Source organism: Tiliqua scincoides, chromosome 2 (genome assembly GCF_035046505.1).
Source record: "Tiliqua scincoides isolate rTilSci1 chromosome 2, rTilSci1.hap2, whole genome shotgun sequence".
Taxonomy (NCBI): Eukaryota; Metazoa; Chordata; class Lepidosauria; order Squamata; family Scincidae; genus Tiliqua; species Tiliqua scincoides.
The window spans coordinates 39098111-39115056 of NC_089822.1; the positions used below are offsets into that span (position 1 = coordinate 39098111).

The window sequence follows — 16946 nt, forward strand, 5'->3', positions numbered from 1 at the left end:
TTTTTTTTTAATGCTCTAACCTAGTCAAAACATCTCAAAAGTTTCACTTGGTACTTGGGAGTGACTGCAGAACTTGTACTTGAATTTATTTGTAGGCAGAGTTACCCATGAAAATGAAACCTGAAAATGATGGTGTGCTTATTGTTGTCTGCAGCTTAGTAAGAGGGCCAGGGATTTCCGGAGAAGTCACAGTCTCATGGAATATAACACCCCCTGATGAGAAGGAATTTGCTGAGCTAGCAGGAACTTTGACTATGAGAGACAAGCAGTCAGCTGCTGTTGTTCTAATACAGGTATGAACAATAGACTCAGCTTCTTTTCAATGTCCCATGGTGTCTGAAAGGTGCATCTTGGATCACATTTAATAACCAGCTTTCCCCCCCCCCCCATGGTGAATATCCTCTTAGCTTGTCTTTTTCCTTTTTCCAGGCTCTTGATGATAACCTCCCTGAGGAGAAACATTCCTATCATTTTCATCTAGCTGCTATCAGTGATGGAGGAATCATTAATGAGTCTGCTAGCATGGCAAATATCACCATGGCTGCTAGTGACTTGCCCTATGGGCAGTTTGCATTCTCTCAAGGTTTTCTGCAGATAACAGAAGAAGAAAAATGGGTAAGGAGTTTAAATACGCAAATACTGGGTAATCACTATTCTCTGAGACTGTGATCACACATTTTGCGTTAGGGGAAGGCTATGCAAAGAATAGGGAACAGGATCCCAGACATAGGCAGATCCTCCCCCCCCCCAATAATTCCTCTGTGGGGTTCATGCCTGTGCATGGACTGCTTTTTCTTCAGTGTTGCAACTGCATCATAATGCCATCCCTGGTTGTTCAGTTATGATGGCTCATGTAATTGCTGAACAAATGGGTTACCAAGTTCCATGCAGCACTGAACTCAGATTGGAGCTGCATACCCGTGCAACTTTCAGGCTATACTGTTCCTAACTATATAGTAAGGACACCTTGCACATGAGAAAGGCCATTCATTCCCTATTAAATGCAGACTACAGTTCAGAATTGGTCCAGTTGCACCAGTGGCGTCGCTAGGGAGGTGCAGGGGGTGCGGGCCGCACTGGGTGATGTGCCGGGGGAGGTGACACGCCCTGGGGGGGTGACGCGCTAAAATTGCGGCTTTAGGAGCTACCCTGTCATGCCATACACCATTGGATGCAGAATTCCCAGCAGAATGCAATGCAAAAAACTGAATTGAAATAGCTCCTTTCCTTCAAAACTTATGGCCAAAAAACTGGAAAGAAAAAATGTATGGATCCCTATGGAAAGTGAAAGTGAGCCATATCGCGCGTTTACTCGTGAATAGGTGTACTTACCATAGTCCATCAGAAAGTGCAGGCTGAGAGGAATCCAACGACACCAGAATGGCCCTGATCCAATGAATGCATCCCCCCAAAACACCCGAGAAGTTCCCTCCCTCCCAGCTGTGAGTCTATTGAGCCCGAAACGAAGCCACATGGCCTTATTTACTCGCGAGTAGGTGAACTTCCCATAGTCTTTTGGAAAGGACAGGCTGTGAGGACTCCAAGGATGTCAGAATGGTCCTGATCCAATGAATGCAGCCCCCAAAAACACCCGAGAAGGAGGTCCGTCCCGCCCAGCTGCAGTCTATTGAACCCTATGGAAAGCGAAGCAGCCTCACGGTTGCATTTACTCACAAGTAGGCAGACGTGCCTTGGCTGGTGGTCAGGGCCAGGCAAAGGGGAATGTGAGGACACCAGAATGGTCCCGATCCGATGGAGCTGGAGTGCAACAAATGCTCCAGAAGGCAGCCCCCCCCCCCCACTAAAAAGGACAAAAAAAATGACTTGAACTGGTAAGGGGAATGTTTTCTATTTTGCACTTACAAAGCCAGGTGGGTCTTTATCTTGATATGCCTGAAATAGAAGAACTTTAAACTGGGCACTGGGGAGGGCTGGAAATCTCACTGATTCTTTTTTTTTTGGGGGGGGGGTGCATTATTGCAGGCAGGCTACAGGGTAAGCTCCATTGACCACTGTGGGATTTACTTCTGAGTAGACATAGCATTGGACTCACAGGCTATAATCCTACCCACACTTTCCTGAGAGTAAGCCTTATTGACCACAATAGGACTTCACAGTAGATTCACTTGGTGGAACAGGACTGGCTCCCCCTTATTTATTTCTTTTATTTTAATTTAATTATTTATTATTATTTATTTTAATTTGCTTGATGATGTCACTTCTGGCCATGACATCACTTCCAATGGGTCCTGGACAGATTGTCATTCTAAAAAGTGGGTCCCAGTGCTAAAAGTTTGAGAACTGCTGCAATAAGGTGTTAGTAAGTTGACATGGATGTGTGTGTGTCTGACTCTACAAAATCACTAAAATCAGAATTTGAAGGAATAATAATAACCATCATGTTATATATCAGTCAATGCGTAATTTCATGCAGAATGCAATGAAACAAACCACATTGAAATATCTGTGTTCTATCAAAAGGTACAGCCAAAAAGCCAATGGGGCGGGGCGATGGTACATCACCACGCCCACCACCTGGGGCATTGCCCTGCCCACTGCATAGAGTGATGCGCAGACCTTCCGCACCAGGTGACGCGAATCCTAGTGATGCCACTGAGTTGTACATCCATTTTCAACCTACAGTGATGGACAAACAGTTATTGATTTCAGGATAACTTAAGCATGCAAAATCTGAATATTGTTCAACATTTAGAAGCTATTGTGCTTCCTCAGAGAATACAATTATTTAAAACCTATGCTATGTAAATAACAACACCAGCACGTATGTTTCTGTGTGTGAGTATGTGAACAGCTTCGTTTTCTCTGTTAGCTTAAGGGCACAATCCTAACCAAATTTCCACCACCAACATAAGGGCAATGCAGCTCCAAGGTAAGGGAACAAACATTCCCTTACATTGAGGAGGCCTCCATGACTACCCCCCAACTACAGGATGCAGCACATGTCCCATTGAGAAAGATATGTCAGAGCTGGAAAGTTGGTCAGGATTTGGGTCTTAGGCAGCGAATGCGCATGCCATGCTTCTTGACAGGTTTTGAAAAATAGGCTACATAGACATGTTCCACTGAAGTAGAATATTTCTATTCAAAATGTTTCCACTGTTTACCAGGAACCCAATTCTGTGTTCAACAAGCTGATGGAATTCCTTACCTGTAAAATAACTGAGAAAATAAAGTAACTGAAAACTTAATAAATGTTTGTCTCCAACAGGCTAATGTCACAGTTGTTCGTTCACATGGAAATTATGGGCAAGTCCACATCTTTTATGGGGTACTGAATGGAACTGCAATAGAAGGAATGGATTTTGCTGTCATGTTGGAGGACCTTACATTCGAACCCAATGAGACTATTAAAACTATTGTTGCTGAAATTTATGATGAGGACCTTCCTGAAGGTCCTGAGGAGTTTTCCATAGAAATTACCAAAGTAGAACTACTGGGAAGGTAAAAATAAATTTTGTTATGCAAGAGAAGTTATACATAGCAACAAAATATGCTCTATTTAAAATTCTATTCCACTCCAACCAAATGTCTTACTTAATTTTATTTTCAGCATTCTCTGTGAAACTGGAAGTCACATGTTTTTAGCTCTAAAGCTCAGTATGAGCCCGGCAGAGGCCGGGAATGGACACCCTTGGCCTCTGCTGAGTACAGAAGCCCCTCCAGAGGGGGCTCACATGGGGGGGGGCCTGAACCCGATCCATGGATAACTGAATCCATGGATATGGGATCCGCAGATATGGGGGCCCCTATAATTCATGGTAAATTTTGTTCAACTTTTTCTGCCATTATGTATACTTAATTATTGTTTACTTAAAATATTTATATGCTCCCTTTCCTGTATGAATAGTGATGGAAACAGATTAAGAAATCATTGGAATTTATGTACATCTAATAACCCAATCCTATATCACCCCGCCCCCTAGCAATGCAGCTGTACTAGCAGATCATGTGCTGCATCCTATGGGGAATGCAGATCAAGAAGTTGCCTCCAGTTAAGGAACATTTTCCCCTTGTTCAGGGGTAAACCCGCACTGCTGCAGTGGGTCTACTAGAACCTGCACCAGCAATTTGCGGGTGCAAATCCAAGAGGACCCAGGAAAATGGATTGAGGCCAGGAAGAGGGATAGGGTATCAGCGGAGCTGCTGCCTCTGATGCCACTGACCCACCCACCCCCTGCACATCTTACTGGTGCCAGGACTTCTTTGAAGTCTGCTGGTGGCCAAAGTCAGCCATGGCCATTTGCCACTTGTGGTGGTGGCCCAACAGCAGAGAATGGCGGATCGTATTTTTACAAACTGCCAAAAATCACACTCTGCCACCAGATTGTAGGTTCTGGTGGTGTAGCAGGCCATGGGATTATGAATTGCAGGCAATTCGTATCTTGAGAACTATAGCTTGTTGTTCTGAACTGGAAAACTATGGTTTGTGCTTTCCTTGCAAACCTTAATAAAACCTAGGTTTATTCCCATAGTGCCAAAGCATGGTTTGGCATTATATTTGAACTGAACCACAATGAACCATACCATTTGTGGTATGAGACAACAAATGAAGACATTTATTGCCTAATTTCTTTGTATTTCCCTTTACAAGTGGTTTTGATTTTACGATAAAAGAAAATGGACTGCAGGTTGACCAGCCCCCTGAAATAGGAAATGCCTCAGTTGTAAGAATCATGATATCAAAAAGTGACAATGCAGAAGGCATCATTGAATTTGATCCACTCTATACAAGTCTGCAAGGTAGGTAAATGTTTAGCATTTGACTGCATTTGTAGAAGGATAATTTGAGGTACTTTGGCCCAAATCCTAACCCACTTTCCAGCACTGGCATAACGGTGCCAATGGGACGTGTGCTGCATCCTGCAGTTGGGGGGCACTCACGGTGGCCACCTCAAAGTAAGGGAATGTTTGTTTCCTTACTGCATTGCCCGTATGTTGGTGCTGGAAAGAGGGTTAAGATTGCACCCTTTATCAGTGTTAATACTAGGCCCTGTACTGGACCACCCAAATCTTCATCCTTCCCAAGTGGGGCATCTTTCCAGGTAGCCTTTGTCAATGTCCATTGGCTCTGCTTGATCCCCATGAGTGCTAAGGTATGCGACAGCGCAAGGCCCAATCTTCCCCCTTTTTGGAGTTCTCATCCACTTTGGCAGTTTTGACAAGAAGGTAGTGGGGCACTACCACTACCAAGCTGCACTACCACTTCTGTATAGGATTGTCTTATCCTGAACATTTCTTGGCTCTATGAAGCAGACCCCACAAATGTGATGTGCTTTACTTGTAAGCAGGCAAATGAGAAGGGATTGTCCTGAACTGAACTATTCCTGGGCTACAAGCAAAGCTAAGGAAAGTCATTGCTGATATCACAGGCACAAATCTGAGATACCCTAGATTTGTGTTGGAACGTATCAATTGAGGAACTTTTGCCGCTACTCTTTTCTCATCATCAGAGGACTCAAATGCTCCAGCTGGCTTTTGAAATCCCCCTTGTAGGCTATATGAGTTTCAAAAGCACTTTATTAATTCAGAAGTCTGTGTTTGTTGAGTTAAAAAAAAATAGGAAAGGTGGCAGAAGGTCCAAATGGATTTTGTGCATAATGTTGTAAATTAAGCATTTGCAAATCAGTACTTTTAATATGAAACTTGGTGAAGGTTAAATAGCTTATGTGAAATGTAAGAATGCATTTAAGAGCATAGACCCTTTGTATGATTCTTTATTTTCATGGTTCAGCCCATGTGTAAATAATTAGTTTCAAAAATTTGTACAATATTATAATTTTGTCCCAGTGATGATATTTGTAGACAGTTGCTTAATATTGCCTGAGCAGCTTCTGTTTGTGTGAGCTCAAGTGACTAATCAGGTGACCATTTACAAGTATGCAATTTTGAAAGCCGCACTAGTACATTGTGAATTCTTTTTTTTTTTTTTAGTGGAAGAAGATGTTGGGATAATAATGATTCCAGTAGTGCGAAAGCGTGGGAACTATGGTGATGTGACTGCAGACTTCATATCTAGAAGTATTTCAGCTCTTCCTGATGGTGTTGATTTCAGTATTTCAAATACTTCAGTCATTTTTCATCATGGTCAAAACCGGAGTTTTATCAGTGTCTTAATAATAGATGATAATGAAAGGTAATAATATTGAAGACTTCTTTGCATTATTCATTCTCTAGCCAAAGACTGTTCTAAAATCATGCTATTACACATGATATAATTATAGGTAGAACTGGAATTTCATAGTAAACTTGGATAATACAGTTCCAAAAATGTGATAATTTTCTTTATTGTCCTTGGAAAAAGACAATATTAAACCCCAAGTTATAAACAGTAACCATACATATATAAAAGCTGGAAAAAAACCGAATTACCTTTTTAGTACCGTCTACAGACAGTTACTTCCCTTTGTTCACATTTAAAAATGTAAGAACAGCAAAATTAATCCTAAATATATGCTGGTGGGTGTGGTAAACTACTAGACATTCAGATTTTAGTGATAATACCTATGAAAAGATCGCATTTGGTAGCAAAATAACAAGGTTTGTATTTCTCATTGTTTCTGGAACAGTGAATATGCTGAGCAGTTTGACATCCAGCTAATAGGAGCCAGTGGGGGAGCAGTCCTTGGGCTCCACCTAGTGAGCCAAATAACTATTGCTAAGAGTGACTCTCCTCATGGGATTGTCCGCTTCCTCAATCAAAGCAGAATCATTCTTCCCAATCCCAACATGTCATTGACGCTGTCCTTGGTGCTGGAAAGAACTGGGGGATTGGTAGGAGATTCTCAGGTACACTCCTTTTTTAAAATTTATTTTTGACTGTCCTAGATTCTTTTGTTATGAAGCATATGCTCCTGAAACAAATGGGATAAAAGTAACTCTTCCTCACTTAAGTCTCCATATAAGTTTGTGAATAAGAATATGCAGGAGTAAGTTTTGATCTCTGCATACTACTACAACCCTTGTCATCAGCATGTAGGGCGAATAAGAAATCCTGTCTGAAATCTTGGAAAGCTGCTGCCAGTCAGTCTTAACAATACTGAGCTTGATGAACTGGGGTGTGATTCTGTAAGATGACTTTCTGTGTTCCTTTCTGTGGCTTTTTGTGGGCCAGTATCTGAAGGTGCTGTAAGAAATCTTTAACTAAGAAATGGTTGCCCTGAGTGGACTAGAGCTATTCCTATCCTCTAGATTTGTTTGCAGCCTTTCATAAGAATGTTGGCTAAGAAAAGTAGCTTTCTTATGCTTCTTCCTCGGCTATAAAAGTGAGAAGTAGCAATTTTATTAATAAATAGTCTGACAGGGGCCTGTTTGGTTGCTTTTGTTGATAGGTATTTTGAAAAGAGATAACAAAATACTATTTCATTATTCTTTTCACTGTGAATTATAGGTACCCTGATTGGCCTCTTAGGTCAGTTGCACAGAAATGTTTAGTTACACCTCATTTACTTGGTCATAAATAGCAAAAACCAACCAACCAAAAGAAATTGTGGTCGTTAATGTGTGCTACAAAATATTTCTGAGTAGATCCTTAAACCTCTGCTGAGTGAAAACTGCAGTACACACTAATGCCCAGAATTTGTGATTTGGCAATATAAGCATCTCACTCATAAGTAGGAAGTATAACTTGTCTATTTCCTCTGGAAAAATTCCTATACTGCTGAATTAATCTGCACTTGGAGTCTGTCATTTGAAAATCTACCACCATAGATGAAGAAATTTAATTTAACATAGGTTGTAGACCACAGAATCCAGGTCCTAAGATCTCAGATGACCCCAAGATCTCAACTGCCTCATTAAAGGCCTGCCAGCTGTTCTATGACAGTTTTGTAAAGCCAGTGGCATTAAGTGGGTCAGTGCCTCTCCTTCCTTTGCCCACATGGGACCTGATGCAATTCTTTTAGCTCTCAAGTTAGCATCTTTATTTTTAAATTTCTGATATTGTTCTTATGATATTTATGCTACGTTTCACTCCATGTCTTCCATAGATTAATTGGCACATCCTAGGACCCAATTCAGAAGAAGTATTACCTGCCCAAAATAGTGACATTGGTCATCCAGTTAATGGATCATTCTACTTTGAAGAAGGAGAAGGGGGTCTGAGAAACATCAAGTTGGAAATTTATCCTCATGAAGAAGTTGAAGTTCAAGAGACCTATGTTATTAGGCTGACTGTTGTGGAGGGTGAAACAGAACTAGATCCCGAGGCAGCCAACATCATCTTAACAGTAAATCATATCTTTTTTTCCTAATTTTTGATGTAGAGCTTACTCACCCCAATTGATTTTTCTTTTCCAGCAAAATACAGTGTCTGAAATCCTTGTGACAATATAATTGGATGCAAATATATGGATACTTCATTCTAGGAATATGTTGAGAGCCTGACATTTTGAACTGTCCTGGACATTATACTGCTACTCATTCTTTTGCTGTTCCTTTCTTCCTAAACCTGTTACAATAAATAGTTTTCTCAATACAAGATACACAAATCAAGGCTCTAAATTTCTCTTTTCCATATAATTGCATCTTCAACCCTCTTATAATTTATTTTGCTTTTTGTAGTATGTTCTCCTTGTCAGTGCTAAATCCATATGCCTGACTAGCACTATGTGGAGTCCATATAACTGGTTTTGTTCACACAGAACACCCAGAAAATCCCAGTGTGACAGATATGATCCTCATGTAACTTTATTAGCTGTTGCTTCATGTTTCTTTTAGTGCAACTTAATCCATCAGTGTACTGTTATGCTTAGGGTCCATTCATTTGCTCTCTGCAATAAGGCATTGCTGTTTTACTTTGTTTCTTTTTATTTTATTGTACAGTGGGTCCTCTTTACCCACGGAGTGACCCATTGCAGGTTCTGAACCCATGTTTGGAAGGCCCACAGAGGACCTCCGAATGTGACCGGAAGCAGCGCCCCCCCAATGCCTCAGAAGGCTTCTGAGAAGCAGTTTCGTTTGCTGAGTGCCCAGAGGTTCTCTATGGGTCTGCCCATGGATCTCAATATCTATGAGTTTGGTATCCTGGTGAGAAACTACTTGAATGGATCCCCCACAGATGCCAAAGTCCAGCCTTTATTCAAATCATGGTCTGTGGCTGAAACAGAGAGTTACGTTAGGTGCACCAAAGAGCTTGTGTGCATCCAACAGTGTTTTGTTTTAATTCTTTCAACAGTAGCTGAACGCACCATGTCATATCTTATCATAAACTCACCAGTTTCACAAGTAGTTCACCAGGTACTGCTGTTAAAAAAAAATTCAGAACTTGTTGCACGGTTCTTTGAAACCTGATTCATCTGCCATTTAAAAATAGATGTGAACAAAAATCAGTGTGTTCTGAATTGTTGCTTAAACTATTTGAATTTTCTTTGCCCCACAAATAAGAAAAACCCATTGTGACCCATACTCTGTTTTACTTTTTAGATTCAAAGATTTGGTGATCCTAATGGGATTGTGCAATTTGCTCCAGAATCATTATTCCCAAAGTATTATGAGGAGCCTTCGACACTGGAAGGGCCACTGAACATTGTGCTCTTTATAACACGTATTCAAGGCACCGTGGGGAACATCACGGTAGTTTTACTTTGGTATTTGTTCCTTACAGCAGTGTAATCTGAAATACTTGAGACACCTCATTCTATGAGGGTGGAATTAGATCTTATTGTAAATATTATTATCTAATTAATAATTACTAGTAGGCCTTAAGTGAAAGCAAAATTCTATGCATGTCTACTCAAAAGTAAGCCCCATTAAATTTATTGGAACTTACTTCCAGGGAAGTGTACATAAGACTGCAACCCCAACCTTTGTATACTTTATTCCTGAATGTCTTAATTTCTTCTTGGTTCCTGGATATTTTTTCCCCAACAGAATGATTTGTAAAGAGATTATTTCATTTATTTATTCACATTTTTATACAATTATTTTTAATTGTTTCATATTTTTATTCCGCCCTTCCTCCAAAGAGCTCAGAGTTCCTCCTGTTCTTTGGTCCTCACAACAACCTTGTGAGATAGGTGAGGGCCCCATCCTATGCATCTTCCAGCACAGATATAGCCATGCATGCACTACTTGTGGGGGGCATGCACAACATCCTGTGGTGGGAGGCAGTCACAGAGGCCTACATAAGATGAGAATAACATTTGTTCCCTTACCTTGGGGCTGCATTGTAACTGCATTGGTGCTAGAAAGTTGGATAGGATTGGGCCCTGAGTCTGAGAAATAGTGGCCCAAGGTTACCCAGGTAGCTTCATGGGGAATTGAACCTGGATCTTCCAGGTCCAAGTCCAACTCCTGAACCACTATGCCAGCAGACTCCAACTTGGAGACTGCTGTGCACCTGGAAAGGCTTCGCTGGTGTGAATGGACCATTCGGATCCACTGGGGAGCCTGCCTACCTTGCTACCAATCTCACCCAAATTGTGCTCCAACCAGCCGCCTTTGCCTGGAAATCCAGGTGCACAGCCTGCTGGACCCAGAAGTGGTTGGCTGGAGCACAGTTCGGGGTAGATGGATGGCAGGAAAAGGAGGCTCCCTCGTGGAACAATAAGCTCCATTCACACAGGGAAGGGATTAGACAGGGCGCTGGTTCCGGCCTGCAGGCCAGAGTCTGGAGAGTCCTGCACTACACCATCCTGACTTGTGTGTGAGATCTTGCACACACAAACAAAGCAGTTCACATCTGTTGTTATAATGTAGGAGACATATGGGGGATTGACTGTCTTTTCAGAGAAGTGTGCTTATCTGGTTTAAGGAATTTTCCTTTTGAAATGACCTATATGTAGTGTAAAAATATATTAACATCTCATCTGGTTTTGAATTTATTGATCAAAGATTTTTACCTGTTTCAGGTTCACTGGAAACTGAGTGGAGATTCTGATACTACTGATGATTTCCTCACTACCAGTGGCTTTGTCATAATTTTTGATAAGGAGAGGACATCTCAGATAGTTATAACCTTGCTGCCTGATGATGTTCCTGAAATAGATGAGAATTATATAGTACAGCTGACTTTAGTGGAAGGAGGAGCTGATCTGGATCACGAGAAAAGCACATCTAGATTCACTGTTTTTGCAAATGATGACCCCCATGGAGTATTTGCCTTCTATCCTGAAAAGCAGTCAGTATTGGTAGAAGAAGATATGAGTCGGCACATCCAAATTAATGTAACTCGGCATGGTGGGACTTTTGCCGATGTGATTGTGGAATATCAGATTTCATCTTCTAGTGAAGAACAGCTAATCACCTCAGCCAGTGCAATCGGACATCTCCTAGTTAAAACAGGTTCCAGTTATGGAGTAAAGACTGTGCCAATACAACCCCAGGTTTGCAATTTCCTTTCAGCTTGCAAGGCCCTTGCAGTTCTTTATTGCCTTGTTTAATATCTAATCACACATAGAAATGGAACTGAATGAGCAGCATAGCAATATATTGTGAGTGTTATCTGCTATAAACTTTGGCTACAATCTAGGCCTACAGATGCAGAAGGTTTCCATTTTCTTCAGAAAGAAGGAAAAATTGACATGGGCATAGACAATGCCTGCATGTGAATCAGTTTTCCTTCTCATAGAGAAGCCTTTACTTTCAATAGAAACCTTCAGATTGTCACCCCTAGATGCAGGTTTTTCCCCCCAATATATGGTACTGATGATCAAATGTGCAGCAGAAGAAAACTTGTAATATAAAGTCCTTTCCAAGTAATTGCATATTTTTTTTCCTGATAGGTGTTGCCAGGTCACAGAATGTTGCTAGGTATTCAGCAGGCTCATGGTTAGAAGTGTTTGAAAGTGGTGTTATTTACTCAGAAGTAAGCCCATTGTGTTCAATAAGACTTAGGCTGTAATCCTATCTTACTGACCAGAAACAATATACATTAAAGAAGCATGTCACAGCCAGGCCTAGACTAATGTGAGTTTACAACTTAGGGGCACAATCCAAATGCGCCTTTGGGCCGATGTAAACATGCCATAAGGCACATTTGCGACTCCTTGAGAGGAAGCTGGGCCGGTGCTCCGAGAAGCGCCAGCCTGCGGAGGCTGATGGAAGCCTCTGTGCCGGCCTCCTCTCTCAGACTTGCATTGGCCTGGCTGGGCCGACGCAAGAGGAAAAGGTAGGTGGGGGGAGGCGGGAGGGCAGGCGGTGGGGGGCCTGGGGGTGGGCAGGGAGCAGGAGGTGGGGCTGGAATCCGGCAGTTATGCTGGATCCCAACCCCTTTCCTGAGGAGAAAGAGTGGCTTCAAACCACTCTGCTCTCCTTGGACTTGTGCCACCTCAAAAGGTGGTGCAAGTCCGAGGAGACCCATAGGGGCCAGCAGCCCTTACCCAGGGGTAAGGGGAAAAGTTTCCCCCTGCCTTTGGCTTAGCCACTTCTGGTCCCTATGCTGCGCTGGATACAGCGATACACCTCTTGGCTTGCCTGTTCCAGCGCAGGATAGGATTGTGCCCTAGTTCTCCCAAATGCATTGACTGAAAATAGAATTTTCTTGAAAAGTTGGCGATAGGTCCCATGGGGGTCTTTAAACTGTTTTTTAGGTGTTGTAAAACAGCTGAAGATGAAGTTCAGGATTTCTTGCTTTGATATGCCAGATGCAGCTATTCAGGGCCTAGGGGAGGGGGGTAAAGGGGGTAATATGTACCGGGGCCCAGGGTTAAAAAGGGGGCCCAGGAATCAAAGAAGGGGGTCCAGAAATTTCCTGGGATCTTACAGTTTTCTGTCTACTCAAACTTGTTGCTCACTTGGAATGTGGGGGACACTACCACAAGCATGTGGCTACATCTACTGTAGCTACTGGGAAGCCGTATATGCTGGGCTGAGGAATGCATACATGACACTCCTTAGCACAGTGTCAAATCTGGGAGGAAACTGGTCTGCTACATTAGCTCTTTGGCCTGAGGATCTGCTTACCAAGAAGGAGTGTATAAGAGCTCAGGGGCACAGCTGTGGGACTACAGCTGCTGCAGAAGCAAGTTTTGGTATGTACAGGACACTTTCCTTTCTAGTATGAGCCTAAATATGATGATGCTAATTTTCTGCAACGATTTTCTGTGTTTAAAGATTTTAGAGAGACTTAGGAGTGTGTTTGGTTTTCCATATGTATCTAGCTGCTGATACCACGTGGTTGGGTAGACCTGGGCTCCAAAAACTTTTCCAGCTGTCTCTACCCTCCCCCATCCTGATTTGCCCCTCCCTGCCCCCATTCTGCTTGCCCATCACCACCTTCCCCCACTCTGTTTCACACTTCCCCCTTTGCAAAGGTGCCCAAAAGAAACTTTGTACCCTCTGATAAAATTCCTCTCAGAGGCCCTGCAACTACTCCTATTTTTATCTCTTTTAGGAAAAGTTGTGTTAAACTACTTGTGTTGAAAAACTGCTCACACTAAATGTGAAGAACTTTGAAGATTTTCTGTTTGAATGCTTTATTCATAGTTAGAATGTGCTGACCGTCCTATAAATGGTTGTATCCTGCCAGGTGTTTCTCTCCATGGGTTTGAGCTTCACTCTGCAATTGAACAATGTAAGCCTATTTAATGGCAGTGCCAATATTGTGCCTAAAATATTAGAGACAGGGATGTCTGCCTCTGTTCCAATTCCCAAGGAAGCTGCCAATTCTCAGGTAACTGAACTTCTAGCAGTAGAACATCTATACCACCAGAGGGCAGCTCAAAGCTGTTAATATGGATAAACTGGTAGTATTATTGAATTTGTTTAGTGGCTTGTAGTGCACCTTGATAGCCATGTATTAAAACATTTGACTTAGGGCTCAGTCCTAACCAACTTTCCAGCAGTGACCTAGCCACCATGGAGTCCCAAGGTAAGGTAACAAACATGCCCTTATCTTGAGGAGGCTTCCTTGACTGCCTTCCCACTGCAGGATGCAGTGCATGCCACATTGGCACAGCTGTGTGAGTGCTGAAAAGTTGGTTAGGATTGCACCCATAATTATTTATAAATATACCAACTTGTAAATATTTGAGAATATTTGCTTTAATTTCTTTGCTTAGGATATTGCTTTGCAATTTTTTTACCTTGCCACTAGATGTGGTGATGGCATCTATCATGGATGCCTTTAAAAGGGGATTGGACAAATTTCTGGAGAAAAAGTCCATCACGGGTTATAAGCCATGATGGGTATGTGCAGCCTCCTGAAGTAGGCTACCTAGAATGCCAGATGTTAGGGATGGCACCAGGATGCAGGTCTCTTGTCCTGTGTGCTCCCTGAGGCATTTGGTGGCCACTATGAGATACAGGAAGCTGGACTAAATGGGCCTATGACCTGAGCCAGTGGGGCTCTTCTTACATTTTTATGTTATACCACGTATGGAAGCCAGTGTGGAGGAGATAGATGTACTGGACTAGAGCAGTGGTTCTTTATCTGATGTAACAGACTGGCAGTTTTTCCCAATGTGCCAGGGATTGGTAGCATATCTGTGCCATATTTTTACTATTGACTTTCCTGGAAATTTGCTATGAACCAGCAGCCAATGGCTTGGCAACCAGCACTGGTCCACAGACCACCATGTGAGTAGCACTGAACTAGAGGGTGGTCACAATTCTTTCTTCTTCGTACTTTCTCATCCTCAACATCTCCCACTACCTTTTCAGATTAAAGGAGAAACAGAACCTGTGGCATCACCATTAAGGGCAGGGCAGCATTTGGTATGCCACCTCAGGTGCCAGAAGGTCTTGAATCAGCCATGTTAATAAAGGAACACTGCATTACATGAAATAATGCACTGCCCATGCAGTAGTCAGAAGTATACTGTGCTGCAAAACACAGAATTCTAGGATTTGTATTTATTGCACAAAACCTAGCCATGAAGATGTATTTTTCTGTTTCTGTTAGGTTGCCTTTGATTCTGTTATGCTGCGACTTACAAATATTACAACAGGATCAACCCAAGCTCTGATAACTCGGAGAGGAGTCTATGGCTTTGTCACAGTCATGTGGAAATCTGGATATCCACCTGGCTTTATTCCAGAGTTCTGTATTCCTGGCAATATTACACCCACTGCTGGTGAGTGCTTTCATTTCGCCCCTCTGCAAGAAGACCTGGCATGACAAGGTTTGCTCTTCTTCAGGGACAGTAGGCAAACTTAAGAAGCTTGATTGACATTTAGAGGGACAAAGGAGACTTTTTCCTCAAGACTGAAGAAAATTCCAGTCTCTATCTCTCAGCCTAACCTACCTCACAGGATTATCATGAAGAAAAAAGGAGGGACAGAACCAGATAAACCAGTGTTTCTCAAAGTTTGTTGTCTGCCATACCACTTCACATGGTCCACCTATTCAAAGTACCACTACAAGTAGCTGGCAATTACATCATTGCCAGTTACTTCTGGGTTGGGAGGCCAGATGTGACATGATAAACACCAGTTGGAGTCTCAGAGTGGACAGGAAGGCTTTTCTGAGCATGGAAAAGCATGCTTTGGAGCCTCTGTTTGTTGTGCTGTGCTGCTGTTTGTTGTGTTGCATTCCTGGTCTTGCTGCCGGGCAGCTGATGTCTAGGGATCCTGTGAGTACCACCAGACACCACTTCAAATACCTCTGGTGGTATCCATTCCACTGGTTGAGAAATGCTAACATAGACCTCCTTTTGCTCCTTGAGGGAAATTATAAAAATGTGAAAAATAAATGAATTCCCTCTCACCAACTACTTTCCTCACTCTTGGCTTTTATTTATTTCTTTTTTTATTACTGAAAAGTTAGGGATTGGAATATGCATCACCTAAAACTTCAGAGAAACCTTCACCTTTACCCTAGTTTATTTAGCAAGCAACTTTCCCATTTCATTCTTGTAACCATATACTCTTGAAATTCCTCCTCCAAATGCACATTCGGAGTATTAAATGCCTTAATACGTACTTTTAAAAGATCATTAGCACATTTCTTTCTAACCTTCTTTTCCCCTTGGGCAGGAAGATGAACTTCTCTTTACTTTGCTTCTGGGCAGCCCAATCCTAACCTGCGGTGGAATAGCCAGGCCAACTGTCCTGCACCATATCCAGCTGTGGAGGTGACTGTGGAGCAACTTGGGATAAGGGGATATTTTTCCCCTTATCCCGAGCAATGCACCAGTCACCTCAATAGGGCTACTTGAATCTGCTCCAGCTAAGTTGCTGGTGCAGATCTGAGCAGCCTGGTGCAATGCCGGGCTGATTGGGAGGGGGGTTAGGATCCAGCCTAAGTGCCAGAGGCTGGTCCTACTCATCTCCTTGGCCTGATCTGCCCACCGGCCTGGCCTCCCCAGGCTGGCACAAAATTCTGTCAGCGTGGAGGCTGGATTTGGCCTCTGTGCATGCATCCTTGTGCTGGCCCAGCCAACTCTCTTGGAGGCACATTTGTGACATTCCTCAGCCGACACAAGGGACTCATGCCCACCAATTGAGCACTTTGGATTGTGCTCTAAGTTCTTAACTTCCCTGGTCTACTCAGCAACTTATTGCAACATGAGGTTGCCTGTTGGTTTATGGAATCTTCAAAAACCTTACATTTGGGCATTATCTCTTAATCTGGTCATTTATTAAGATCTTCGAGAGAACTCAGAAAATATGCCTGTCTTTCCTGTAAGTGTGTTACCCTGTGGCTGAGAACAGTCAGATTTGTTGCAGAGCATTTGTCTCCCATTTTCTTGTGATGAACTCCTCCCCCCTTCATGTCAGCCACAACTGTTATTTTCTGCTGCTGTTAGTATTTACATTGTGTTTCATTGTGTTACTTGGGTTAGTAGTTCTGTTTTTGAAAACTGTTGTAAAAATACTCATAATTCACAAAAAAGTGCTGCTGTTGACTTGTAAACAAGCTCATTGTGGGATTTATATGCCCTTTCTTTATAAATCTCATGAAGATTCATGTTTTTGCATTCAACTCAACATAGTACCGTGTCTAAATAAAATGAATTGTTGAAATCCAAATAGAAATAATTGATTGT

The 16946-nt window shown here is 42.4% G+C and overlaps 1 protein-coding gene across 1 annotated transcript in view; it reads left to right on the top strand.

Annotated features, from left to right (window-relative positions):
- The window catches only part of ADGRV1 (adhesion G protein-coupled receptor V1), a 294630-nt gene that overhangs the window by 128785 nt on the left and 148899 nt on the right, over positions 1-16946 (top strand). The window contains exons 63-73 of the mRNA XM_066613579.1: positions 155-293; positions 430-615; positions 3230-3462; positions 4613-4761; positions 5953-6154; positions 6588-6807; positions 8007-8246; positions 9442-9591; positions 10869-11342; positions 13487-13630; positions 14861-15032. Of these exons, the coding sequence (XP_066469676.1) occupies positions 155-293; positions 430-615; positions 3230-3462; positions 4613-4761; positions 5953-6154; positions 6588-6807; positions 8007-8246; positions 9442-9591; positions 10869-11342; positions 13487-13630; positions 14861-15032 (2309 nt within the window). The remainder of the gene's footprint in view (positions 1-154; positions 294-429; positions 616-3229; positions 3463-4612; positions 4762-5952; positions 6155-6587; positions 6808-8006; positions 8247-9441; positions 9592-10868; positions 11343-13486; positions 13631-14860; positions 15033-16946) is intronic.